Here is a 27,204-nt window from a genome sequence, read left to right on the forward strand (position 1 = left end):
TTCTTCGTATGTAGTATTAGGTTTTAGCGAGACACGTTGTTTTTTTAGCAATTTGAAACGGAAAACAACAGGGGATAATGGGGTTGAGAGAGGATGAAATCGAGCTAGACCTGGGATTATCAATCGGAGGAAGCTTTGGAAAAGCCGAGAAACTTAAGCCCATCAAGAACGAATCAAAACCCAACGATAACTCCGTTGCAGATCTCGGAGAAAACGTTGTTTCCGATCCCCAAACGAAGCGTGTAGTTCAAGCTTCGAGGCGACAAGAAGCGAGGAAGAAGAGAGGAAATTATTGTAACTGGAACGGCGAGTTTCGGAGCCAAGAAAAAGGCGCCGTCGGAACGGAAGAAAGGGAATGCAAGAAACCCAGAGCTGAAAAGTCTTCTGGCTATGTGAATCCTAATTTGAGCGGCGAAATGAATAACCCTTTGGTGTACCCGGTACTCCCGGTCCGGTTCCCGTGCCCGTATCCGCAGCTCCAGTTCGTGCCGCTCGCCAGTGGGTTTGCGTATCCTTTCGTAAATGGGTTGCCTTGTTGGGGCGGTGTTGCTGTGAACGAGACGGGTGTTGTGCAGCCAGTGGCGGTGGCGGCGGCTCAGGATTCGGGCGTGAATGGCGGAAATGGGTATTATTCGGAACATGGTAGTAGCAGAGATGAAAGGAAGAGGAAAACAGGGTCAAACGGGTCTACCATATGTAGTTCCTCGACAGGTTCTGATCTTCAAAGATCTTCTAACCAAGGTGCGTCCTTTGCGCAAAGTGCTACGACTCACCAATCGGACTCTGCCCAAAGCATCGATAAATCCAGAAAAGGTATCGGAAAAACGCCCTCGTCGACTCCGAAGAGAGAATCCGATGTAAACAGCAAGCCTGTTTCGACAAATGAAACTGCAACCACCACCGTCACCGTCGCCACCGTCACTTTCTCTCAAGATGCCAAGGGGAACAATAAGGGAAAGCCTCCTAGGCACCGAACGCCTACTAACGGCGACGTCGTTTCCCTTCGGAGCATGCCTCGTGTATCGACGAGGGGCAATGGCCCCAATGGTAAAACAATCAATGGTTTTCTATACAGATATTCAAATTCTGGGGTCAGCATCATCTGTGTCTGCCATGGGAGTTCGTTCACCCGGCCGAGTTCGTGCAGCATGCCGGTGGTACTGATGTTTCGCATCCTCTGAGACACATTACCATGGCTCCGCTCGCTTTTTAGTTCAGGAAAACAAATGTACAGCCATGCCTAATTATTTTGCCGTTTGTTATCTCGGAGGAAGAGCCTCTTGGTTTTTTTTTTCGTGGGCAAAAAGACCACTAACAGCAGTTTAATTGATAAGAAGGTTTTAGGCCATTTTCTTGATGGGTTTTCTTTTTCTTTTTATTTGCGCACAGCTTCCTTCATGGCAGTGTTTAATCTTATAGGTTCATTTTTCATCCACTTTTCAGGTTAGGGTAATGAATTTGAAATTTAAGTTGAGAGGTTCGATTTAAATTTGAAAAATATTTCACTTAAATTTAAAAATTAATTATTATAATTTGAATTATTTAAGTCAAATTTTATTCATGGATGATATTAAGCTGACGTTTGGTTTGCATGAATCTCTCGGAATTAAAAGAAATTGGAATTTATTTTTACCACTTTTTCATGTTTAGTTCAAGTTTTCAAAGGAAATTAGAATTCTCATGGCTTCAACTTACTTTTCATCAAACGAGGGAAAGTGAATTACATCTATTCTATGATAAAATTCAATTCCCTTGTTGGAGGTAATTGAAATTTGACCATATTACTCTCATCAATCTTTTGGTAACTTATTCATATATTGAATAAAAATATTTTTTTATTATTTCGGGTTAGGTTGGGGTTTTAATTTATATATTCGGGTCGGGTGAAACTTTATTTTGATCGAGTCGGGTCGTTTTTTTAAGTGTGATATTCGGGTTGGGTCGAGTTCGGGTTTAGGGCGAAAAATACCCGACCCGAAAATATATAATTTACCTTATATATTTGAATAATTACAATAATACCCCTCTATATATAATTTTTTCAATTAAGTCACTGTTTTTATTAAATAAAAATATTTTTTTAATTATTTCAGGTCGGGTTTTTACTTCATATATTCAGGTCAGGTGAAACTTTATTTTGGTCGGGTCGGGTTGATTTTTTTAAGTGTGATATTCGGGTCGGGTTCGGGTTTAGGGTGAAAAATACCTGACCAGACCCGACCCGAAAATATATATAATTTTACCTTATATATTTATGAATAATTATAATAATACCCCTCTATATATAATTTTTTTCAATTAAGTCACTGTTTTTATTGAATAAAAATAATTTTTTTATTATTTCGGGTCGGGTTTCTACTTCATATATTCAGGTCAGGTCAGGTGAAACTTTATTTTGGTCGGACCGGGTCGATTTTTTTAAATGTGATATTCGGGTCGGGTTCGAGTTTAGGGTGAAAAATACCTAACCGACCCGACCCAAAAAATATATAATTTTACCTTATATATTTAAAAATAATTACAATAATACCCCTCTATATATAACTTTTTTTCAATTAAGTCACTATTTTTATTGAATAAAAATATTTTTTTATTATTTCGGATCGGGTCGGATTTCTAATTCATATATTCGGGTCGGGCCGGGTGAAACTTTATTTTTGTCGGGTCGGGTCGGGTAGACCAAAAACCCAACCCAACCCGACCTTTGGCCATCCCTAATTGGAATGATTTTAACTTATGATATTTATTAGCATGATTTTTATAATTTATTGAAATAAATAATCAATCAATAAAATTAAAATTTAATATTTTTTTAAATTTTTATAATATATTGCTACATGTAATTTATAAAACAAATTAAAATTAAGTAAAAAAAACAATAAGGGCAATCCTGTCATTTTACATTACTGAAATTAAATTCACCTGATATGTCTGCAAACTAAACAGAATATGAAATTGGATTCCAATTCCTTCACATATTTCAATTCCCTCAGAAACATTCCAGTGAATCAAACGCCACCTAATAGTTTTTTAAAAAGGTTCCTGAAAGAAACAATAGGGGTTGATCGAGTAATTTGATATTACTATTTAAGTAAGGTTAAATAAATAACTTGATACTGTTGATTTAGTAGTTTGATATTGTTTTAATAATTTAATATCCTTTAATAAAGGTTTTAAGTTCGACTTTATGTGTAAGAGAAATTTTTTTATTAAAAGATTTATCTATAAAAACTAGATATATGATGCATATGGATCGGATTAATTAAGATAAAGTCTTACCGGTCTTATTTTTTTTATCAGAAGCTTAATTAGACATTTACTAACAACTAAACATTTAATAATATTAAATTTTATCATACAACTAAACATTTAATAATACTAAAATTTATCATATTTACGATGCAATAGAAATATATTTTATTAATTATCATTTTAGAAACAAATTTTTAACCATTCTCAAATTGAGTTACTACTCCATTAACTCATAATATTGAACTGATATATTTTCTTTGACAATTACCAGCAAATATGACTCCATCGAATTTTTTTACTAATATAATACATATTTTAAATTTATAAATAAAAGCAAAATAGGTATATAATTAGAATTAGAATTAATAAGCACAAGAAAGGATAAGGATTTATATAAAAACGTGATAATATTAGGGCTATAAATACCCAAAAAAAGCCTGTTGCGGCTGTCTTCCCCTTTGCTCGCGCCTCTTCAAGATCCGCAAAACCCCTAGAAACCGCCAAACTTCCTCAACAAAGGGAGGCGAGAGAAAGAGCAACCAACGCAGTAGAAGAAAGATCAAGAAAAAGTACACTCTTCACTCTCACTCTTTCTCTTTGCGTTCTGAATCTAAAAGCTCAGGTAAATAACCTCATTATCAACTAATTCTCTACTTAATCCCATTTGTCTCTTTGTTTTGTAGTGTATATTTTTCTTCTGGATGCCTTTATTTATTGTTCAGATCAATTGAAAATGTTCAATCTCTAGGGTCAAGAGATGCTTTACAGGAAAACTGAAACTTTGAAGCTTAACCTTGATAAAAGTGTTCAATTCTTGAATCCGTGGAGTTGTATTCATTTTCGCCGAATATTTTTCCTGGAAGTTCTTTTATGATATATTTTCTAGTTCAAAATACGTTGTTCTTTCGGTAGGTGATTATGTTTGGATGTTTCGTGGTTATTTCTGGGGGAACCTATTAACCTCTTTTGTTTCCTTGGCTTGCTACTTAAACTTGGGGCTAGAGTTGAGTACTGGTTTTAATTGGGCCTTCGTTGATTTGCAGTTGACAAATTGTCAATGGCATCTTCAGACCAAGTCCCTTCTGGAATTGTAGCACCTACTCCCGATGTTGTACGTTTTCCCTTCCTTATTTGGATTTTTCAATAGTGCATAAAAAGCTAAGTTTTGATCTCTATTTTTTGGTGATTTTAGGTTGGGAATGCATTTGTCCATCAATACTACCTTATCTTACATCAATCTCCGGAATTGGTTCACCGATTTTACCATGATAGTAGTAAACTTGGTCGACCTGATGAAAATGGTATCTTGAGTATCACAACAACAATGCAAGTGAGTTTTTTCCATCTTCCATGCATCTGTGATTGTCTTTCAATATTCTTTACATCTTTGTTTTTGTTCTTTACTCCAATCTTTTATTTGAAAACAATGTCTCCTGCACTTCTGAGAGCTACATGTCTTTGACCTTTGTATGTTTGGATTGATATAGTTGACTTGTGGTGCTTCATTTGTGGACCAGGCCATCAATGAGAAAATACTCGCACTTGGATATGGAGAATTCACAGCAGAGATAACTAGTGTAGATGCACAGGATTCTCACAGTGGAGGAGTACTTGTTCTTGTAATTGGGTATTTAACTGGAAAGGACACACTGAAGCGGAAATTCACTCAAACTTTCTTTCTGGCTCCCCAAGACAAGGGCTATTTTGTTTTAAATGATATTTAGATACGTCGATGATGGAAAATGTGAAAGTGGGAGCCCGGATCCAGTTATTAATATGAAACTTCTCTATCTCATGAGCAAGGTAATCGGAAATCCGCAGTCTGAAACATAGAATTTTAATTATTAACTCCTATTGATGTAAATGGTTGGCTGCAGATTTTTCACCAGTTGTGGAGAATCACGTTGAGCGATTGGAAATTTTGCCAGAAGAAGCTAATGGGCAAGTGTACAATTCTTCTGTGGATGAGGATGGTTCTAATGAAGAAGAGGAAGCTCCAGTGGCTGAGGTTGTTGATGCGATTCTTGATGATTCACAGATGGTTGCTGAATCTAACTCCAAAACTGAGGAAGTGCCAAAGAAGTCCTATGCGTCTATTGTATGTATTAAGTAGCATTCTGCTGCATTTTAGGCTTCTAATATTTTACGGAATGAGTTGGTATTGATTTTGGATTTTTAGTTCCTATTTTAAGCTGATAGTTTTACTCCCATGTATTATTGCTCTGTCTGAAGGTTATGAAGGAGAACGTGATTCCTGTGTCAAAACCTACACATTCACCTGTGAAGTCTTTTTCAAAATCTCATGAGCAACCAATACCTGCTGCACCACCGAGTGCTCCAGCGACAGCATCTAATGCACAGGTTTCCGGAAACAATGTTGTAGAAAATGGTAATAATCAAGACGTGGAAGGTACACGCCATTTTCTCTTACCTGTGCAAATTTCAAATAGCTTGCTTGCAATCTATTTCTTTTCTGCTTTATTTTTACTTATTTCCTTACGCATCTATGTGCCTGTGAATCATATACTAAAGTATATTCTTTTTATCATGCACAGCCGAGGGTCCCTCTATCTACATCAAAGGTTTGCCTTTGAATGCCACACCTAGTATGCTGGAGAATGAATTTAAGAAGTTTGGACCTATTAAGAGTGGTGGTATTCAAGTTCGAAGTCAGAAGGTATATTTCAAGTGTTAAATTGTGATAAAGTGTTAAATTGTGACTTTCTATTCAATTAATATATTCCTGTATATCACTACAGGGGTTCTGTTTGGTTTCGTAGAGTTTGAAATGGCAAGTTCTGTGCAAAGTGCTTTAGAGGTATTTATCAAATTCTTATTCTATGCTGACCTATTTGTTATTTTCTGTCATTATGCATGTAGTTACATGCTTAGAGATCTGTTTTGTGACACTGAGTTGCGACAAGTTCTGCAATTCTGAACTTGCCTTTGCCCAAGCACACATACTTGTTTTGCTTCATTTTATTGGCAGGATTTCCAATTTAATCTCTCAAAAATTGCTTGAATGAAGTTATGATTGTGCCTAGATTTTAAGTGAACTTTCTGTTATTTTGTTAGAAATGCCGTTTTGTTTTAGGGGATATTAGAAATGAAGAAAAAGGTGTTAGGGTTTATAACGTTTATAGATGAATATGGTTTGGATGCTAGTTTTGTAGTGTAAAGGCATCCATGCCTTTATATTTATAAGAATTAGAAGCTTTGACGTGGAGTACCTAAGTTAAAGATACATGAAGATTTGGTAGTGAAACTCAGCTGTAGAGATCACACAGGGAATATGGGTGTATGTGGTGCCATATTATGGGGATAAGATGTTGTTACTTTGCTTAATCATTTTTAAGAAGGAATCCTAAAGCTTTTCAGTTTCTGCTAGTTCTGGTGGTAAAAAACATTTATGTAATTTAGCATCTGTCAAGTAGTTGATTTAAATAAATTTCCATTAAGATTTAAAATTGGTTACAAATTGACAAGCTTCATGGAACATTGGTGTTGGACCAAGGTAAATGTTTAGGGAAGTGGCTGCAAGAGTTTAGCAGCGAGTTGTTAGCCCTATTATCTTTTGGTGATATCTGTAGAGTTTAGCTTAAAGTATCATTTACTGTCAATGTGAAGTTGCACTGATATTTTTGCATCAGAGAAAATAGAGTTTTTGATGTTGGGTTCAATCTTTCCTGTTGGATGATTTCATTTTAACTTGATCCCTGCTTTGACTTTTGATGTTCTCCAATAGCAAAGGGAGGGGTTTATTGTTACACCTTTTTAATTTTGTCCCAGCAATAAATGATGCATTGCTTTTTTTTCTTATTTGTTTTTTTGGTGCAATGAGTCTACATCTTTATTTAGTTTCATTTTGTCACACATCTCTCAGGCTTCACCTATCAATATTGGTGCACGTAAAGCAATTGTTGAAGAAAAACGATCTACTTCTCGAGGTAAGTTGATTTTATTGTTAAGTTTTTTGTAAGTGGTTTGCTTGATTCAGTGAAGATGACTGGAGTGGTAGCTTTTTCACATGGTAAACCGATTCATGGTTATTGGAGTAAAGTAGGATTGAGCTTTGCTAATATCTGATAACCTAGATGTTTAGGTTAATGTTGAAATTGTGTTTCTATAACACAACATTTGAAATCTGCGGTTGTTGGCATGAGACTGAAGCAAATTTGTGGTATATCCAAAATCCAAATTACGTAGATATATATTTTCATGTAAGAACAAGACTCTTCTTCATATGCAGGCAACCGAGGTCGGTCTTCATCTTGTTCTGGGGCTGGATACAGGAATGAGGGAGCACGAGGGCGTGGAAACTACGGCGGTGGAAGGGGATATGGACGGGGAGAGTTTGGAAACAGGAGCAACAACCGAGGATATTTCAGCCGAGGAGGTGATGTATTTCCGAGGGGTGAGCACATGGGAAGTAGTAATGGTGGGCTGGGCTAATGTAGCACCACCCCCTGCTGCCCCTGCTTGAAGGAATTAATTCCGGATTGTCTGTGGAATGGTAGAAGATTTTAACTTTCGATTTACAATGTAGTGATTTATCAAAATGTTGCATAGGCGTTTGTATGAGATTTGTCTCTTAGGGTTTACATTTTCCATTACAACAGTGAAAGGTTTTGGGTTGTGCACAGTAGAACAAGTTCTTGTTAATTGGGCTTCTGTGTGTTCAGGCTTTCTGGGGCATTTTTTGTGTGGGAAAATTACCTTTAATCGATGGTTTTTGCCTTGTGGACAAGATGCGTCTCCAATAAAATTTTGTTGATGGAATTTCATTCAACACCTGCCTATTATTAGTCATCCTTTGTAACGGCCGAAATAAACAACATTATTATATATTTATGTGGCCATATAAATTGAAGTGGGATGATGTTTACGTTAATTAGGGACAGACACGGGTTTGAACAGGTTGATATTTTTTTTTGTTTTCATTACTTTGACTTGAAAATACAAATTTTATACTCGATATTGTCTCGTCTTAATAACTTTTAGGTTTTTTTTGTCTTGAATTTGTCTCGATTTTTAGATTAAAATTTATCAACTTTTTGTCCTGAACTTGTCTTGATTTTTAAATTAAAATCTTGACGTATATTAATATTTTAAAATAATTAAAATAATATCTTTATAATTATTTATTGTATTTCAAACGGTTAAGATAATATATTTTATAATTAAATAATATTTTAAAAATATAAAATATATTAACCGTGTCAGGTTGATCGATAATTTTTCACCTTGAATCCGGTTTCGTCCTACCTTAAAATTATACCTTATATAATTCATCCGTCTCGAGTCTTGAAATTTTTTAAAAAAAATCATCTCTATAGAATCAAGTCAAGTCGAAAACCATTAGTTTTGAGTATTTTGATCATCCTAAGTCGTTAATGCAGTGTTCACCGGTTTAACTTTACAATGGACTAGTCATTTGATCGTAGCTGTCCGTTGCATTAAAGCACCTGCCGTCACCACCCATGATCCCACTTTATCGACCACCAATGGGATTGAAGCCTGAAAAGTTAAACCATCAACGTGGCGTTCGGTCTACTTAAACAGATAGAACGACATGTGTGAACAGAGCCGCACGTGTTTTGTACGGTACAGTTGTTTAATAATCTCATTGGAGGATCGAAACTTTGACTTTGTTTTAATTTTCCTCCAATGAAAAAATATTACTGTGGCATTAAATTTTTAGGCTAAATTACATCGTTTCTAATTGAATTTTATTCTCTCATATTTTACTTACCGTAGATTTAATTTTTTTTATTTCTCATTAAATTTTTAAGATTACATCATTTTGTTTATTTGTCGTTAACTTTTTAACGGTATTATGACATGGCACAAGCATCGAAACGACGTCATTTTGAAAAACTCAAATATATACAAAAGCGACATCATTTTGAATCTTATTCTTTCCTCTCATTTTCTCTCTACTTTGTAAATAAGGTGATCGGTTGAAGCCACCAGCCATCACGGTATTTTCCATTTTGATCACTGCTTATCGTCATTGATGGTGGCCGTTCCGTCTCAAAATTCATGGGTCAGTTCGTCTCAACCCACTGAGTCCGAATTTGGTAGTTGTTTCAATATAAAATATCCCAAAATTCATGAATCTAGACTGAAACTTTTTGATTTCTTCACTTTCAATCTCTAATTCATTGACTTCAAAGGAAGTTCCGACAAAATAGATGTCGGATTCAGACTGAAGGAGTCGAGGTGAAGCAATCCATGAAATTTGGGACTGAACAACCACCATCTACGGCGGTTGACAGTGGCACCCTACCACCTCATGTTTTTATTTTATAGTTGGGTGGGCAAATAGGAGAAATAAAAAGTTTAGTGAGGAAAGATGTAATTTACCTTTTATATTTTCAATTATTTACTAAATAATTAAAAAAAATAACACATCATCAAATCATTAGAGAGATAACAAAAGAGTAAGCAAAATGTTTTAATATGTAAAGTTTCAATGAGCAAATTAGAAAATTAAAAATACGACGAGTAAAATAGAAGAGATAGAATAAAATTCAATGGTGTAATCTACCCTTTTTTTATAGAGAGGAATTCTCATTTTCGTTATTGATGGTCAATCATCATATTAATTTTCCACGAATTTAATTAAATAATAATAAGTCCTAAAGAAAAAAATATTCTAAAGAATTCAAGCAATTTTCTTTGTAAGTCATAAGTAAATTATTAAATTTTAAAGGATTATAATAGATTTCATCATTACTTTAGATTAATAATTAAATTAAAATGATATTATTTTCTAGGGGCTAAAATATAATTTTAGCTTCAATTTTTATACTTTAAAAAGGATTAAATTTAAAGTTTTACCATTTTAAACCTAATATCAACTAAAACTTATTTAATAAAAATTTACGAACTGAACGAACACGAACGAGGGTTTGTTCATGTTCGTTCGTTTAACTTTAACCGAACAAATGAACGAACACGAACATAAACAAACGAAAAAAATTCTTATTTGTGTTCGGTCGTTAAAGAATGTAGATTGTTCGTATTCGTTCATGTTTGTTCATTTAAATGATAATCAAATACAAATGAACGAACATAAACGAACACAAATGAACGAACGTAAACGAACACAAATGAACGAACGTAAACGAATACAATAAACGAATATAAACGAACACAAACGAACCAACATAAATGCAAATATTTTTTTCTTTCCTAAAAATTTTAGGATTATATTTAATTTAATTTTTGAGCTTTTTTTATTTGTATTTAAAATTAATTGAATTTTAAAATATTTATGGCTATCATATTAAAATTTATTGAGCTTTAATATTTTAAATGAGTTTAGAGATATTGGGCTAAACATAAATGAACGCACATAAACGAATATAAATGAACGAACATATTACCGAACGTTCACGAACGAACAACCCTCTGTTAATGTTTGTTCATTTAATTAAACGAACACAAATTATTGTTCATGTTCGTTCGTTTAATAAATAAACGAACTTCCCGCCGAACGGTTCGCTGAACGTTCGGTTCGTTTAAAGATCTATACATTGGAATTAAGCTAGTGTTATTAATTGTTTGCAGATATTGGACTAAAATATAAAAATTGGTTCCATAATTACACATCTAGAAATTTCTAGGGTGGGCAGGATCATTGGAGCAATAAAACCCCCTTTATTACTTATACTTTTAATTATTATCATATAAATTCGAAATATTTTGTATTTATTAATATTGATTCCCAAATGAATACTATATGTTTTAATACTAAATCGGAAAATAAATAAATATTGTCACACTATCTTACTAAGCCCTACTCATATTAAAATTCTCATGGCCGTCCCCCAACTTCAAATTGCTTTACCTCACTCTTATAACGTGATATGTTTTTGGATAAACTATGCAGATGGCCCTCTATGTTTTTTGTCTGTCCAAATTTGGTCACTAATTTAAAAATTAAGGAGGAATGGTCCCTAATATTATCAAGCCATTCAATTTTAGTCCCTAACCTTATCGATCCATTCGCTTTTAGTCACTCACCATGTTAGGGACTTAAACAAAAGGGGGTTAACAAAAATTAATCATCAAGGGACTAAAATCAAATGAATAGTTAACATTAGGGACCATTTTCCATATTTTAAAATTGAGGACCAAAGAAGATTAGACCTAAACATAGGGGGACTATCTGGATAGTTTACCCTTTTCTTTTTAAAGAGTTAAAAGACAAATGAAAAATAATTTGGAAAAGAAAACACTTCCGGCCAAACTCTAATCCTTAAAATAAGTCGAATACATAGAAGCAATATAATAATAATAATAATAATAATAATAATTGTATTTTAAAAAAATTATAAATTCGAATATGTTTTAGGTTGTATTAATCTCTAATTTATAGGGGGGAAATAATGCTCCATACCATCCTCTAAATCTCCGTTCTCATATCGAATTATAATAAATTCACATAAATATATCCAAATAATTATTATATTAATTAATTATAAAACATAATATAAATAATATGTAATCACTCGAAATTAATAAACTGGTGAACAATTGGGACATAGATTAGAGGCAACAACCCTTTTGGTGAAAAGATTAGCCACTGTAGGAACGTAGTTAAAAAGAGTCTTCATTTCTTATTTTATAATGAAATTATATAATTTTAATACAAAATAAGAAATTATATTGAAATTTTAGTATATAATTTCTGATTTTATTTTTATCGACTAAATTGATATCATTTAATTCATAATATCAATGATAGATTTGTTGAAGTCTTGCAAAATAAAAACTACATTTACTAAACTAATTTGTAGTAATAGCGAGATCGTGTCAAATCCTAAGAGAGCAGAAATTAGAATCTCAATGTTGAAACAATGAAAATAAAGTTGGGAGTTGTAGTAATAGTGAGATCAAGTCGAATATCAAGAGAGCTAAAATTAGAATATGATGTTAAATAATAAAAGTAAAATTGGTAAGAAATAAAAATAAATAAATAAATAAAAAATCGATTCTTACCAAACTTCCAATTCGAAGGTGTGTTCTTCATCCGACTACAATTTTAATCATAGGTTTAAAAGTTCGAGTTTTCAATATCTAAGTAATTAGTCACTCGCTTGGACCAGAAACAAGCATGGTTCCCCTTTTATAATTGATTAGCCTACTCGTTTGCAACAAGCATTCGAATCAAATCTTACTATTCATGATAGCATTAAAAATAGAACTTGCAAACATTCTGCTCTCTCCCTACGTAGACACAGTTACTAGCTTAATTAAAGCTTCAAGATGACTACATTTGGTGTTCTACGGAGTACAGACCATGCAATTCCCAAGGAGTATCTTTAACGACTACCAAAGAAATAAATATAACTCAAAGCCAAGACAGCCAAATGAATTCATATTTGGTTGGCTGTAAACGTTATTTTCGATAATTTTACATTATTAATAGTGAATTTTTTGAGGTATATTACTGTGAATGTCATTATCTTCTTTTCTTAGGTATTGTTGGATTACCGGCGTTTTGGACTAAAATGCCCTTAAAAAAATTTCTTTAAAAAATATTCTTATTTTGTCATTGAATAATAAAAATTCTACGAAGGTTAAATTATAAATTTCTCCTTAAACTATTTTAGATTTACAAAAAAAAAATTATAATTAAAATTTTATATGAAGTTTAGGGGTTAAAATAAAATTTTATCCTTTCATTAAACTTTTTATATTTTAAATTTTGTAAAAAAATATTATATAAATTTTATGAATTTAAAATTTTTAAATAAAATATATAAATATTTTCCAACTTGTTAAAAAAACAAATATATAATAAGGACAATTTGGTCAAATATACATTCCAATAATCTTTTATTCATTTAACCAAATACGGTAATCTTACATTCCTGCTAAACCAATCAAACACAAAATACAACATTCTAGTAATTTTTTTTATCACTGGTAATCTTACATTCCGTGAACTAAACGCACCCTTAGTATGATTCTCCGAAACCAGTCCAAGATTCCATAGGTGCTGCAGGTAAGCACTGCTGATAATTTACCAAATAATGCAATGGAATGCTCCTAGAAAAACGATGACATAGATTAAACCAGGATATCAACAAGAATGAAGCTTAGGAAACAAAAGACCACCTGAAATGGTGTTCAGATTCAATCTAGCAACCTAGTTTGAATGCTGCAACAACGATTAATTAGCAATGTGGCCCAGTACCCGTCGTCTGGTATATCGAAACATGGTGCCTCGGTGCAAGGGCTCAACCGAGAATACTTTTCACGGGGAGAAGAAAGTAAAATTGCTTGTCGCCGATTTGGAGGAGGTCTTGTGAATCGAGCTTGACGGGAGTGTTACCGGGGAAGTGGAGGACGCCTTCGACGAGACAGCCGTTTTTGCCGAGGGTTTCGAGCGCGAAACGGCGTCGGGTGAAGTCGTAGAAGATGCGGGAGTGGCGGCGGGAAATGTTCATACCGCCTCCGAGGCTCGCTAAGTCGACATCGACGGTGGATTTCTTGGAGTTGCGGCCGAGCATTATGGAGTAGGTTTGCATGTAGTACTCGAAGTCTTCACCTTGTAGCTTGGCAAATCCCTGCTCCACGTCGCTCCCACCCGTCGTCCCCATCGGTCAATTTCGGTTTATTGAATTATTGATTGATCGAATGGCATTGTCTCACAGCACTTTCTTCTTCTTTTGTTCTCTTTGGACAATAAATACTTTGTTACTACTGATATTAAAGATGAGTTAGATTAGAGTAAACTAGATAATTGAAGATGGGTTTGCTAACTGATAATGAAGAGTAGACAAAACTTATTATTGTTTGTTATCTCAAGAACTCCTTTCTTCGTGATTTTGTCTACTTCGTTCGCAGTTTAGCTTCTCATGCTTATTCATTCTGTTTTTCAGGTGCACAATTTTCTTCTGAGCTAATTTGCATTGCACTCCAATGAAGCATGTCCTAAAGCTTTTCTCTCTGCTGGTGGTCATTTCTGCGCTTGGATCGGACTCTTGCAGGCATCCATAATACCACGAGTCCATACTTGGTTGGTGAGTTTCTTTCTTTGCTTTGCTTAGATGTTCTGTTTTACTTATGCCTACTTATTCTAATGCATTGCCACTTCGTATGATAACATTTTCCCAGCTGCCAATCTATTTTATTGTATCACTTGGATGCTATGGTTTATTAATGGTCGGAGTTGGTCTAATGCGATTCCCTACTTGCCCTCAAGAAGCGTTGCTGCTGCAGCAGGTACTTTGCTTCTCTCTGTCTCGTTTTTTCGTGCACATCTCCCCCTTTCCTTTCCTCCCCTTCGTTTTCCATATGTTCTTAAGCAGAGTATGGTAAATATCTACTGGGGTTAGGACATAAGTTTTCTTCTTAACATCTTTTGAGAAGTTCGAATGTTGCGGTATGTTATAGGACATTGCCGAAGCCAAGGATTTCTGAAGAAGAAGGGCGTCGATGTCGGTTCCGATTGATGGTGCTCGGTAATATCTCTTCTCGGACCCAAGTGAGAGAAAAGGTACAAACTGGGAACTAACTCCAAAGTTTGCATAACTTTCATGGAAGAATTACATTGCCTTTGTGTCTTACAACATTTCTTTTAGTTATGCTTGTTGAGTCACTTTCCCATCAATAGAACACAGAAAATCTGAACAGAGCTTCATTGTTCATATATTGGATTCTTTGACCTCTTTGATATGATCCACTCTAGCCTAAATCCATATTCGAAGTACACATTCTAATATATCCTCGAAGGATCCTCCAAATATCGAAAAATTTAAAAAAGTCTAACCATATCCGTATTAGTTACTCTTGTACCCGACACACACACACGAGTTGATTTAGAAATCGAAGCACATCTCGAAACTCGAACTTTGATGGTAACCCTTTCCTCCTAAGTTGCTTAACTTCTTCCATGTTACTTGCCATTGTATTTGTTGAATTGTGTAAAGATCTCATATTTCATTGGGGTAAAACTATTTTCATGGTGTTTTCCCCCTAAATAAATGAATTTATAAAATGGGATATTCAACATCTTTGTTCCTTGATACAAAAATCTTATGAACCCTAACATTTTCCCATGCAATTATCACGTATCACATGTTTTGTTCCACTGACGGCTTATTCATGTCTGAGAATAAACAAAATTTTAAAAAGAAAAGGAAGGAAAATCCCTTTCACTAACATGATCGTTCATGTGCTTAATAAAATGATCGATCTATTAAAACTTCTTTTCACATTCGCCTCTGAAGTACTCGATTCGAAGTAATTTATTAATAGATCGGATATCGGTGGTTATAAAAAAATTTGTTTGAATTAAGAAGAAAAAAAACACAAAATTAAGATTATAGGTATAGCAAATAGAAAACAAACGTTTCCTTACCTAACGTAAAAAGAGAACGCAAGCTGGTACTAAAAAGAATTCTCTGAAAAGACTGAATGGTCCCCTGGCAAGCAGCTGCCCTTTGCTTAATATTTATTATTTTGGTTTAATACAAAAAAAATTATTATATCTAAAAATTGATTTTTTATGTCTGAATTTCGTTTATTAAAAATAAGTATATAATATTTTCTTTGTTATATTTTTAATTGTTTATCATTTTAAAAAACCAATATTAGTGATACATTATATATATATATATATTGATTTTTTTTATTTTTTAAAAATAAAATATTGTTTATATTTTTTTAAATCTGAATATTACATGTGTCTAATATCCCATTCCCCTTTTACTCATTTCCCGACCATCTCGTCTTCCCCTATTCACTTCGTCCGGCTCTGTTTCTTTACCCCATTTTTGTTCTCGGTGAAGCGTACTTTCGAACACTTTGCATTCCACTACTTTTTCTACTCCGACGCCTTCAATAGTTCAATGGCTCTCTCTCCTGATCCAGCCCTTTGAAGAAAAACAACAACAACCGAAACCCCATTTCTCTCGACCCGTTGAAGCATTGCTAATATAAAAGAAGAAGAAGAGAAATATGGGTGGTTTAAGAGAGTCATGGTGCTTCTGCAAAGGAGTGAGCAAGTCGGAAAGAATGAAGGGCACCATTCTCAAGTAAAGCTCCGGCAATGGCCAGAATTAACGGCGCCTCTGGGGATGGAATCCCGGTTACCGGATTCCTTATCCACCGGAATCTTCTATTGACTACTCACGTTAACCTCCCTTCTGTAGCTGCGGAGAGCTCCGAGGTCCGGCTCCAAAACGGGGTTGCTGTGCTCGTTCCTCACAGGTAATTTCCCATTTTTACCGGTTTATAATAGGGAAATTGAGGGATTTCAATAGTGACTTATGATTAGTTGATTAAAAATTTAAAGAAACGTGGGGTCCAGGATTGATAGTTGTAGAATTGATTTTTATACTGCATACAATTCGTAGCTTTGAGATTTGATTGAGCTAATTAATTTGGCTTTACCTTTCTGCTGATATCATTAAATGGCAGAACTTTTAGCTTTAAAGTTTACATTATTAAAAGAAAATTCTTTTTCGATCTTTGTCATAATTTTAACTGGTTTTTTCTTCCTATTTTTGTTGTCATTTCACCGTCATTAATTTACTGTGAATGCCTAAATAAATGCAATTTGTGCTTTCATTTTTCACCTTGAAGTTAAATCATTTAGATCTTTAGAGGATCTTAAAATTCATCTTGACTGGAAGATATGCAACCTAAGCTTCCCTTTTGAATCGATGTTTTAGTATGAGTATGAGGTGCTGATTAATTTGCTTAATTTAGTTAAATTTTAAAATTGGTTTATGCTTGAGGTGTGATAAGTATTATCTGAGTTTCTTCAGTGAAGTTCTTTGGATGAAGATGAAATAGGGTATGTTTCTCCTAAAATCGTGTAAGAATTTTATGCTAGCGAGCTGAAACTTAAATATTTAATGAACGAACTTATAAAATTTAGTAGGTGAAAACAGATCATAGAAAATATAAAGAAAATACTTAAATTATACGAGAATTTAAAATTTTCAGAATGACGGTTGTCCCGCCAGCTCCCCTCGGTCCATCCCTGCGTGTACATACAAGATAATTTAATTTTTCCTATCTAGCATGAGAAGGGGTTAATTAGTTCCATTGCTAAGTTAGTTCAATGCAATAGCCCTTGTCCATTACATAAATGCAAGAGTCATAATGAAAAATTGCTGATCGCACTGGGTTTGAATTGTGTAGCAAATCAGAGCATTATTAGGCTTTACTCTCAAGCTAATCATGAATCTTCACTCTTTCATCTTTTCCACATGGGTCACACATGACAGAACATTAGCCTTTGATTTGTTCAAAAATATGTTAGATAATATATAAAAATGTATTGTGCTAGCTAGTATGTATTTCCAGTATTCGGTGATAACATATTTATTCAACAGAATAAATGAAATGTATATACTGTTCCTTGCCATTTTCATTGTCTCAATGCAACGCTGATGTTCATATCTATAAATCCTAGCCAAAGAAATTTCGAAGTCTAATGTGATAAATTGGATATTTACTATGTAGTTACCTTTTTTTTTTGAGTTTTGATCCTTTTGTATGAATTGAAGCGGGAACTGGGAAGTACTTCTATCTCTCAACCTAACCCTTGATGCAACCCTAATATTATAATACTCCCTTTGCAAATGCTGTCTTCCCTTTCAACCCCATGTCCCTTTATTGGAGGCAAGCTCTTCTCTTTGGATGTAATTAAGCAGAGGTGGCTATAGGTGATGACCTGGTTAGTTCACTCACTGTCACAGAGCCGGTGTAAGCCCTTGATATTCTATTAAAAGTTGGAAAAATAGTCTGATCCCTGCTGTTTAATTGACTTGCTCTAGCCAGTTGATGTAGTTCTGGTTGTTCTCTAGGTTGGCCCAATTTTGTGGTTTAATAGTTGCTTGATTGAGGTTCCTCCTGTGATTTACTGATGTTGTGCACGGGCTAAGAAAAACAGATGGCAGATCTCCTGAATATTTCCAAATCTTCATTTATTTAGCAACACCCCAAATTTAACTCATGGTCTTCATTCTTATTGCAGGTTTTTCATTACCAGCTCTGTTTTAGATCTAACAATAGTGGGCTTAGATGCCCTGGATGGAGAATCAAATATCCAGGGGCACCAACCTCATTACTTGAAGACGTGTTCTAAACCAAATTTATATCTAGGAAGTGCTATTTACCTTCTAGATTACACCGAGAAACAAGAAGTAACAGTAGGTGAAGGGAAGGTGGTGATTGCCACAGATAATCTCATAAAACTGTCAACCGATGGAATAACTTGGAACCCTGGCTCAGCCGGATTTGATTCGCATGGGAACTTTGCATTTATGATCTGTGATCCCATGAAGCTAGCAACCTCTCCTAATACCAAGTCGTCCATGACTTCTTCTTCATCCTCATCATTGTGTAAGAAAGATACTCCTATGCAGTTCGGTGTTCCCATTCCCGTTATTTGTGATTGGTTAAACCAGCATTGGGAAGGCAGTCTTGATGAAGTTACCAAACCCAAGCTTCCAATTATTAGGTTGATGTCTTCGGGCCTGAAGAGTGAGCATTCTTCTGCATCCTTCACAATGCGCCAGGTTTTTAAATCAACAGGAGATGATAATGACATAACTCCATCTTCATCAAATATAATCACGAAAGGTAAGGATCAACCAGGACCAAGGAGTTCTGCTGTAGTGAACTCTCATGAAGAAGAGACGCCGTGTTCTGATCTACATGCTGCACATGTACAAGGAATCCCAACTCCTGAAATATATGAATCGCCAAAGTTGACCTCGGTCCTTAGGAAGAAAGAGACCAGCCAAATCCAGCTTTTGGATATAAATTTTCCTCCCAGGATTGTGAAGACTGCTGTAGTTTCGCAGCCTGCCAAACAAGAGCTTCCAAATTCAGGTGAGAATGCTTCGAAGGAGCTTCCTCCAGAAAGCCCATTGAGAGAAGAAGAGCAAATCAAGAATAGACTACATGCAAGTCCCAGTGAGGATGCTGATGTTGGCTCAATGGCATCTGTAAACGGGGCCCAAAGCGAGGTCCAATCTAGTTCATCTCCAGTAGAACGTCCCGAGATGTATAATGGGTACAGCAGTGAGGGGGAGACCATGTACTCTGCTGAGACTGCCGAGAGTCGAAACTACACAAGTCCGAAAGAAGGGAAGTTTCAGCAGGTTGGAAGGAGCCAAAGTTGTATGGGTTACACAAGATGGGGAACTGCTCAAAGAAACCCAGCGACTCACAGGGCATTGCTAGAAAAGCAAAGGAACTTCATACATGGAAAGAAGACTTACTCACAAGGGGCAACTTCTCAAAGAAGTAACGACTACTACAGCCCTACAGTCTCCTCAATCAGGAAGAAACGAAACAATTCGGAGCAGCCACCAACCAAACAACGCCAAAGCACCGGTCATTCATCCCCGAGATGGATGTTTTAATGATGCTAAAAAGCCATCAACAAATATATATATATATACCAAAATGTCTTTTCATTATCTGCATTTACTGCAAAGTAATTTGTTGAGACACCGTGCAGACGTTCAAGATGAAAAAGAAAAACATTCAGCCACCATGCCATGTTGTTCTCATCATTGTTCCAAGTAACCACATTGCTTATCCAATTGCATTTTCAGGCACAATTTCCGGTAAGTAGCTTTGACATCTTTTCTTTGTACATAGATGAAGACTGCATTATCAGAGCAGTTATTGCCTCATAAACCATTTAGAAAAGGGATGGTTTATGCTGTTACATGTTTCATTGTAAACGTGCATTAAGAGTGTAAATTAGGGGGATTGATATCCAGTTTAGTGAATTTGCACTAAATAAATGTTCATATTCACCTGATATCCATCCATCTTACATCAATCGCCAGAGCAACAGCTTTCGATTGTTTGGTTAAAATCAGAGCCTAAATAAACTAATTAGGAAGCCTGATGGAATATGATAATTATCAATAATATCAAGTCCTTCGTGGCACAATCAAGACATAATAACAACTTACCAATAGATTATAACCATTTTGAATCACTTAAACTATATTGCTTATCAAGCAAGTCAAGAAGTGTCGATAACTTGTGGTTCAAGGTAGATTTTCATACCTGGAATAGATATTCGAAGTTAAAGTGTAGGTAGCAATACCAAACTTGCTACTGACTTGGGAAATCACTAAGTTTTAGTCATGGTATTATACCCAAATGACAGTATCGATACTCAAGCATATTGAGTGAACAATACTCGTCATTTTAAAGCTGTAGTATCAATGGCATCCACTTGATTATCGATACCGTATGAAGATTCGGGCTTAGGGGAATTTAATTTTTTAAAAAAAAAAACTGCTTAGATAACTAATCAAATAGATTATCCGCTCAAACAAAGTTCAAAACATGTCAAATGTTCCAATATTCAAAGAAGGATTAGCTTAACCAGTGCCTATAGGCATCAGTTACGGATTATTGAATTATGAATTTTGATATTTTCTTCTTTTTGCTGTTAGGGCATGTACCAAAAGGCACTAGTAACATTTCCCTTCAAAGTTTTGTTCCATTGACATGCCAACTCCATTCAAGGGCAATATGAATTATCCCTGAAATAAAACAATCATAAGAACATCATTTAAAAGAACAAATAATAGCTTTCACAAAGCTGCCATATATCAAAAGACTACAAGGAAAATCACCAAGCTCCACGTCTTCCACAATGGAGTATTCATCGTTCAAACATAATTCGCTTTAATAACAACCTATGATTTCATTCTCTTTCACTAATGGAAATTTAACTATAAAATAAAGATATACAACATTACACTTACGTTACTAGTTTGGGCGTAGAGCTCATATTTAACTAGCTGATGGAAGGAAGACCCTGATTAGTTCCTTCACGACGACTCTTTTCCTGCAAGTTCGCCGTTTGCGCCGCTCAGCTAATGCAGTTTTAATGCATGTATTGCAGAATATGTGCCCACACCTTGTCGGCATCTCCTCGGTGAATGAACCCATGCAAATTGGACAATTGAAGGTTGGTTTCTGTGGGGGTGGTTGCGGCTTTATGATTTCCTGGACCTGCCAATAGAATAGTTAATGAGACTTAAAATTTCCTTAACCCATGCACCACTATGAGAACACATTCATGGATAAAAATAACAAGAGATCTCCAATCACAATGTCTTAGATAGCCAGCCAAACTCATAGATTCTTTCCTTGAAAATATTAGATTACATCTTTTGAATAATGAACAGATGCAAGAGCTCTTACAATAGACTGTGGTGTGCTTTCCAAATTAATGTAATGATCACAATTGATAACTGTTTGGCTCGGATTAAGTCTTCTACGTTTGTTCTGACTATTAGTTGACCTACCCGGACACCCTGGAAGGAGAGAGAAGTGAGATACATCAACTTCAGACAGTAATCTAGGGTTTGAAAGATAAATGAATGAAACAAAGAACCACCATTCTCTAAACTGGTTGACCTGGGCAATCACATAACAAAAGGTTGGACTGGACCAAGATGTTGCCAAGCAATAGCATCTACCTCAGTTAAGGTCATATATTTTTTCTTATCATACTGCTTGAAATTAAAAAGAAATACTTTGACCTCATGCCGATAAATAAACTGAATTTGCAAGCTGCAATGGTGCATCAAAACAAGCTTTTGTTAAGCAACCAGCATAACATCCTTCTGCTGCAACACGATGGAAATATTATAAACATTCTTCCCTCATAAACTGAACTAGCTGAATCTACATCAACAGTCCTTCTACTGCTGCTCCTAGAATTATTTTTAGCCTGACATAAAATCCCAAGAATTAGTAACACCCATGATTGAAACGAATCCATAAAAACATGTCACATACAGTTAAAGAGAAGAAACAAAAAATATATTGAACAAGAGAAGCAAACCTCTGCAAATTCTGTAGCAGAAGATTCAATTGCATCATCTTCAATAGCTTCAACATCAATGGTATCAGGTCGCACAGGCTCTATCGAATAGCTGACCACTTCCTCGAGGTCAGCCTGTTCTCTAATATTATTTAAACACTATTAATTAAACAAAGTGATATCACTGGTTAAATATTTAGTAAGGTATATAAAATAAGTGATTTTAATAATAAAGAAATGATAATTATCTTTAAATATTTCGAGTTTGAGCATGACTTTCACAAGAACATTTAAATATTCATTGTTAAATAGTTAAAAGTCTTTGAATCGATACTATCTTATAAACACTTTTGATTTTTTTTATTTGGAGATGCTTAGATTTTTATTTATGAATCATTTCAAACAAGCTATAGAATTTCTTAAAAGTAATGAACAAATGTTTTCGTTTTGACAAAGCAAAGTTACAATTGCCCTACCATTGAAAGCTTTATATCAAAGCTTTTCAGTTAGTTTGACCATGAAGGCATTAACAGCAGCTGGATCCAACACAATCCATGAAGATTCAAACAGCTCATGGAAGAATTCAGCTCCGGTTTCCTCAGCCGCGTTCCGGAAAGCAAGACCGAATGCGTTTCCTTTAAGTGCTCCGAGACGAGGCTTCCCGCAGGCCCCGACAATCAACACCTTAGATGGCTCTTGCAGTATGCAGGCACAAAGCAAAGGCTTCAACTTAGCCCCTTTCTCCTTCAAGGCGTCCATTAGAAAGTAACAGAACTTAGTCAGAGCCTGGGGTTGGCCCAGCAGCTTTGTGTCTACTGAATCTTCAAGCTTCACCCACCTAAACTTCCTCCCAATCCTGATGCAGCCACTCTTTGTTATTGCAGCACTTCCTTGCCTAAGAATAGTGTCGTTACCGTCTTTCGGTTGGACTCAAAATTAAACTTCGACTTAGGAAAACTGATTTGAAATCGCCACCAACCATTTTAAAACGAATTTAGGTGGGTCGAACACCATCTTAACTGATCTACGTTTTAATAGAAATGTGTCGAGTTCGAAAGTCGATTACGGTCAAAGAAAAATTAGCACTCTTGAACCGCCCTTTCAATACCAATTAATTTGTTGGTTACCTTTACTTGCGAAAATTTAAATTTAAATTAAGATTTAAAAAACCCGATTCAAATTGCTTACCTTTAATCGATTAAAAATTACTACTGAAAATCAAAAATATTAGATAATAAATAAGAAAAATATCGAGTAAAAAAAATTAAATAATAATAGAAATAATAATACTAATTGTCTAACCTAACAAACGAATTAATTAAATTAATATCATTATTACTACTTTAGTTAAAATATGATTTAATTGTGATTAATGACCATATTTACTCCAAGTTAGTAAATTAGGATACACACAACACTTAATTATAAATTTATGGTGACTTTCAACTCATTAAACCAATGTTTTAACTATACTAATTAATGTCATATAAACCAAAATTTAAGAAAATGAATTCAACTAACCTAACCAAGCGAAATGGAGGCCACTTCCATTCAAATCAATCAGCAACAAATATTAAATAAAAAGCATGAGCCTTACTCAGAGTCCAAGCATTATGGCAAACCATAAAAGCAAGACAACTCTCTGTTCCCACTTACTGCCTTCGAGAGATGATCCTCTGCTTCTTTCTCTAGCCACCGCTTCATCTTCTCCCGTTATGCCGTCGTTCACGCTAAGCCTAGGTCACTGGTGATAATCGCTCGACCGAGATTCTTCCCTCGTTCCATCGTCTTGTCGTGTGGTCTTCATTCGAGCGTCGATAAGGTACAAAACCGAAACCCAACCATCATGAGGAATGTAACAGTTGTTCTCGGTAGCCAAAGGGGTCGGGTTACGTGCGAGGAGCCCAAATCGGCTGATATATTACATCTGCCCTTTGCCGTTGCTGGCCAAGGTGCATGCCGATTGTTTCCAGCTGCGGCTGCTGCCTGATTTCCTTGCTAGTTAACGACCGGTCGTGGGGGCGACAGAATCGGGCTGCCCTTTTGCATCGGCTGCCCCTATTTGCGTTACTGACGGCCCTTAATCTCATTGAAAACCCGCTGCTCGTTTCCCTCGTTCGAACCGGGTAACGGATGTATTTCCCTCCCATCTCCCTCGTTCGATTTGCATGCATATTTATAACTGCGAAGTATCCTATTTTTAGCGTTTGATTGGAACCAAAATACTTATCTTTTGCTGTTTGTTAGTGTCTGCGTATCACACGTCGCCGTTGTACCGGGAAAACCGGCGTTGGTTGCATGAGGACGAGGAGGGATCTTCTTTACGGTTGCGGCACTGATGGAGATAAGTGAGAAGCTAGGGTTTCCTTGGGGCCGGTTCGGGTTGAGCTCCACTAGATCCGAGTAGGGTTACTGGTTCGGGTTGTAGCTGGGTTTAGTTTGGGCCACTGCTGTAATGGGCCAGCCATTTGTTGGACCTGAAAAATGAAATAGCAAAATTAATATGTAATAACATAATATGTATATATTTATAATATAATACATTATACATTAATTATATTAACATATAAATGTAAAATCGGACGAAAATGCATGTCTACAAATAGCTCTTTGTATATTGATTGCTTGTTGCATTCCGGATTTCAATATTACCTAGGGACAGAGCATCATATGCCAAACCCAACTGCTTCGAAGCACACGTGCCATTCGATTGCATGGATGATTCAAGCAATGCAGTAACCCCATATACCATATCTGCTGCTGAAACCCTTTAAGTATAACCATGTAGACGCAAGAAGCTTTTGTAGTAGATATCGTTTAAGTCCGTATTCGGGCAAGATTTGTTCAAATTGATCTTTCATCTTCTGTTTTACTTTGTGATTCATGTACTGAAACTTCTGCTGGCAATCCACAAGCGCAAATCCCATCCTTGCAAGAAGTTTAAGCTTTTTCATGCCATTGTCACTCCAGGTCTTCAACTTAGGGGCAATGTATGAGGAGCACAGCATTGAATCGAATAAATTCCACTCTCTTAACAACATAAGTCTTGGTTCTTCTTCATAGGCGATTCTCGAGGAATCCGGTGCTCGAACCTTGGTACCATCTTTAAGAGTCACCGAAATAACAGCATCAACAGTCCCTAAACTGTTAATATACTGCTAAAGCTCCATAACCCCAGCTTCATACCTCTCATCTGTTAGCCTTTCGTGAACAAACTGATCAGTAAGTGAAACACAAGCCAGCCAAAGCAACTCGTTCGTGTTTTTCCTCAAAGAATGTGACAAGTCATACATCAAACACCCTGATGGCTTGCCATGGAAAGTTCCACATCCGATAATAATCCCTGTTCAGTTTCTTAAAACGCCGTGACGCTGGTTCTTCTTCACCTTCTGAAGACATTCTTCTTCTTTTCCTAGAACCTTCCCTGGCTCTCTCTTCCGCCTCTTCCTCCTCGTCTTCGTCCTCACTTTCGCTATCTTCATCTCCTTCACTGTGCAAAGAATAGCTAGCATTTGCCAACTCCATAACCTCAAAATCATAGGCTAGATCACCCAACCGTTCATCATCATTAGTATAAAGAACAACCACCTGATCATTCTGGTCACTCAAGTTATGCAAATGAATCGGCCTATGACTATCAACAACAAAAACTCTCGCAGCTGACCCCTAACTTAAGATCCTCCTGTAGGTCACGGCGGCACCCCCAGTTTATCAAAAGCATAGTAACGGGCTCTTCAGAGGAAGAACTCAATTCAGATGCAGCATATTCTCGGATTTCTTGAAAAGAAGACACCGGATAACACGAGTACCAGACCGAATCAGATTCGAGAATGTGGAAAATGATTTTGAGAGCACAAAGAGAGTCAACATCAGAGGAGGACGGGAATATAAGCAATGGCGAGAGAGAAGACGCCCTAGCGGATTCCTGAGCCTTGAGTAAAATGAATCCACTCTTTCCTCCCTCACCATTCTCTTTCGTTTCACTCAATTGGGTGCTCAAATTTGATGGACAAATTGGAAACTTTTCTCGGGAAAGTAACAAAAAAACTGGGAATTCGGAGTAAAAATTTAAGATCCGGAAACAAAAATCCCCCTCTTTTCTTCACGTTATTTAAATAGATTGCATCCTAAATATAAGATCTAAAAGAAGAAGCTCGTGCTATAATTTGATTCAAATTAAACTATTCATTGGGTATCAAAAATCCATAAAATTGAGGCAATTCCAAACAAACAGCAAAACTAAAGCCAGATTATAAATCGGTGATATAATAAAAATACAGAGGAACGATTTAAGAAGGCGAATACTTTGACTTGAAAGAAACCATAAAGTAATATTGCTTAGATACTGAGACTGAAGAAGGAGAAAGAAATGGTGAAAGTTTCTCAGCGTTTATTGCTTGCTTATCTTGAAATCCAGATCTGAGCAAAAGGAAAGAGGGGAGCGCTCTCTTTTTGTTTTAGCTGTAAATGACGTTCATTTGGTTTTTTGAATTCTGGTGGGATTTCATTGAAATTTTGAATTGTTTTGAGCGACCGCCATATTTTGGCGCTCTTGAGTTTCGCTTTATATTAATATATTTGACAAATTGCATAAGAGGGTCCCTGTATTTTTTAAAAACCCAATTTGGTTCTCGTATATTTCTCAATGTTTCCTTTCAACTCATAAAATAAAACTCAATGTGACCATTTGACCAACGTTTTTTATTGTTGACTATTACGGTGATAATGTGACAGTTCACTATACTGATGTGGTAGTTCACAGTGGTTGATAATGTGACGGATGAAATGACAAATGAGCTAAATTGGCTCAAACATGGCATATGGACTACCATCACCACTAGGACCGCCATGTCAACATCGTGAACTACCACGTCAGCACCGTAACGATCAACGACGGAAAAACATTGGTCAAATGGTCAAATTGGGTTTGTTTTCTGAATTGGAGGACCACATTGAGATAAAAATAATACGAGGGTCACATTAATGTTTTTTCAAAAGTATAAGGACCTTTGATGCCTTTTTGCCTATAGATTTTGATACCTAAATTTTGCTTCAAGGTACAATTTGGTACCTAAGTTTTTTTATAGTCCTATTGGATACTTAAACTTAAC

General features: G+C 35.6%; 3 protein-coding genes and 4 pseudogenes across 3 annotated transcripts; 4 read left to right on the top strand and 3 right to left on the bottom strand.

Annotated features, from left to right (window-relative positions):
- On the top strand, positions 1–22,614 carry LOC120130831 (ninja-family protein AFP1-like). The gene is made up of 3 exons (XM_039147983.1): positions 1–1,242; positions 8,845–8,851; positions 22,604–22,614. Exon 1 carries the CDS (start codon positions 78–80, stop codon positions 1,179–1,181), a length of 1,104 nt encoding a protein of 367 aa, XP_039003914.1. The 5' UTR covers positions 1–77; the 3' UTR covers positions 1,182–1,242; positions 8,845–8,851; positions 22,604–22,614.
- On the top strand, positions 3,704–7,945 carry LOC120130833 (annotated as a pseudogene).
- On the bottom strand, positions 12,093–26,375 carry LOC120130829 (annotated as a pseudogene).
- On the bottom strand, positions 13,506–13,868 carry LOC120130681 (transcriptional activator FHA1-like). Its single transcript, XM_039147870.1, has one exon. The coding sequence runs from the start codon at positions 13,866–13,868 to the stop codon at positions 13,506–13,508; it is 363 nt and encodes a 120-aa protein (XP_039003801.1).
- On the top strand, positions 14,191–14,753 carry LOC120130832 (annotated as a pseudogene).
- Positions 15,990–19,891, top strand: LOC120130830 (annotated as a pseudogene).
- On the bottom strand, positions 20,706–22,572 carry LOC120130682 (E3 ubiquitin-protein ligase RNF4-like). The gene is made up of 6 exons (XM_039147871.1): positions 22,559–22,572; positions 22,116–22,235; positions 21,946–22,013; positions 21,469–21,581; positions 21,027–21,276; positions 20,706–20,801 (listed from the first exon to the last, which is right to left on the bottom strand). The coding sequence occupies exons 1-5, from the start codon at positions 22,570–22,572 to the stop codon at positions 21,055–21,057; spliced, it is 537 nt and encodes a 178-aa protein (XP_039003802.1). The 3' UTR covers positions 20,706–20,801; positions 21,027–21,054.
- Positions 26,376–27,204: the final 829 nt, after the last annotated feature.

Source organism: Hibiscus syriacus, unplaced genomic scaffold (assembly GCF_006381635.1).
Source record: "Hibiscus syriacus cultivar Baekdansim isolate YM2019G1 unplaced genomic scaffold, ASM638163v2 tig00110548_pilon, whole genome shotgun sequence".
NCBI lineage: Eukaryota > Viridiplantae > Streptophyta > Magnoliopsida > Malvales > Malvaceae > Hibiscus > Hibiscus syriacus.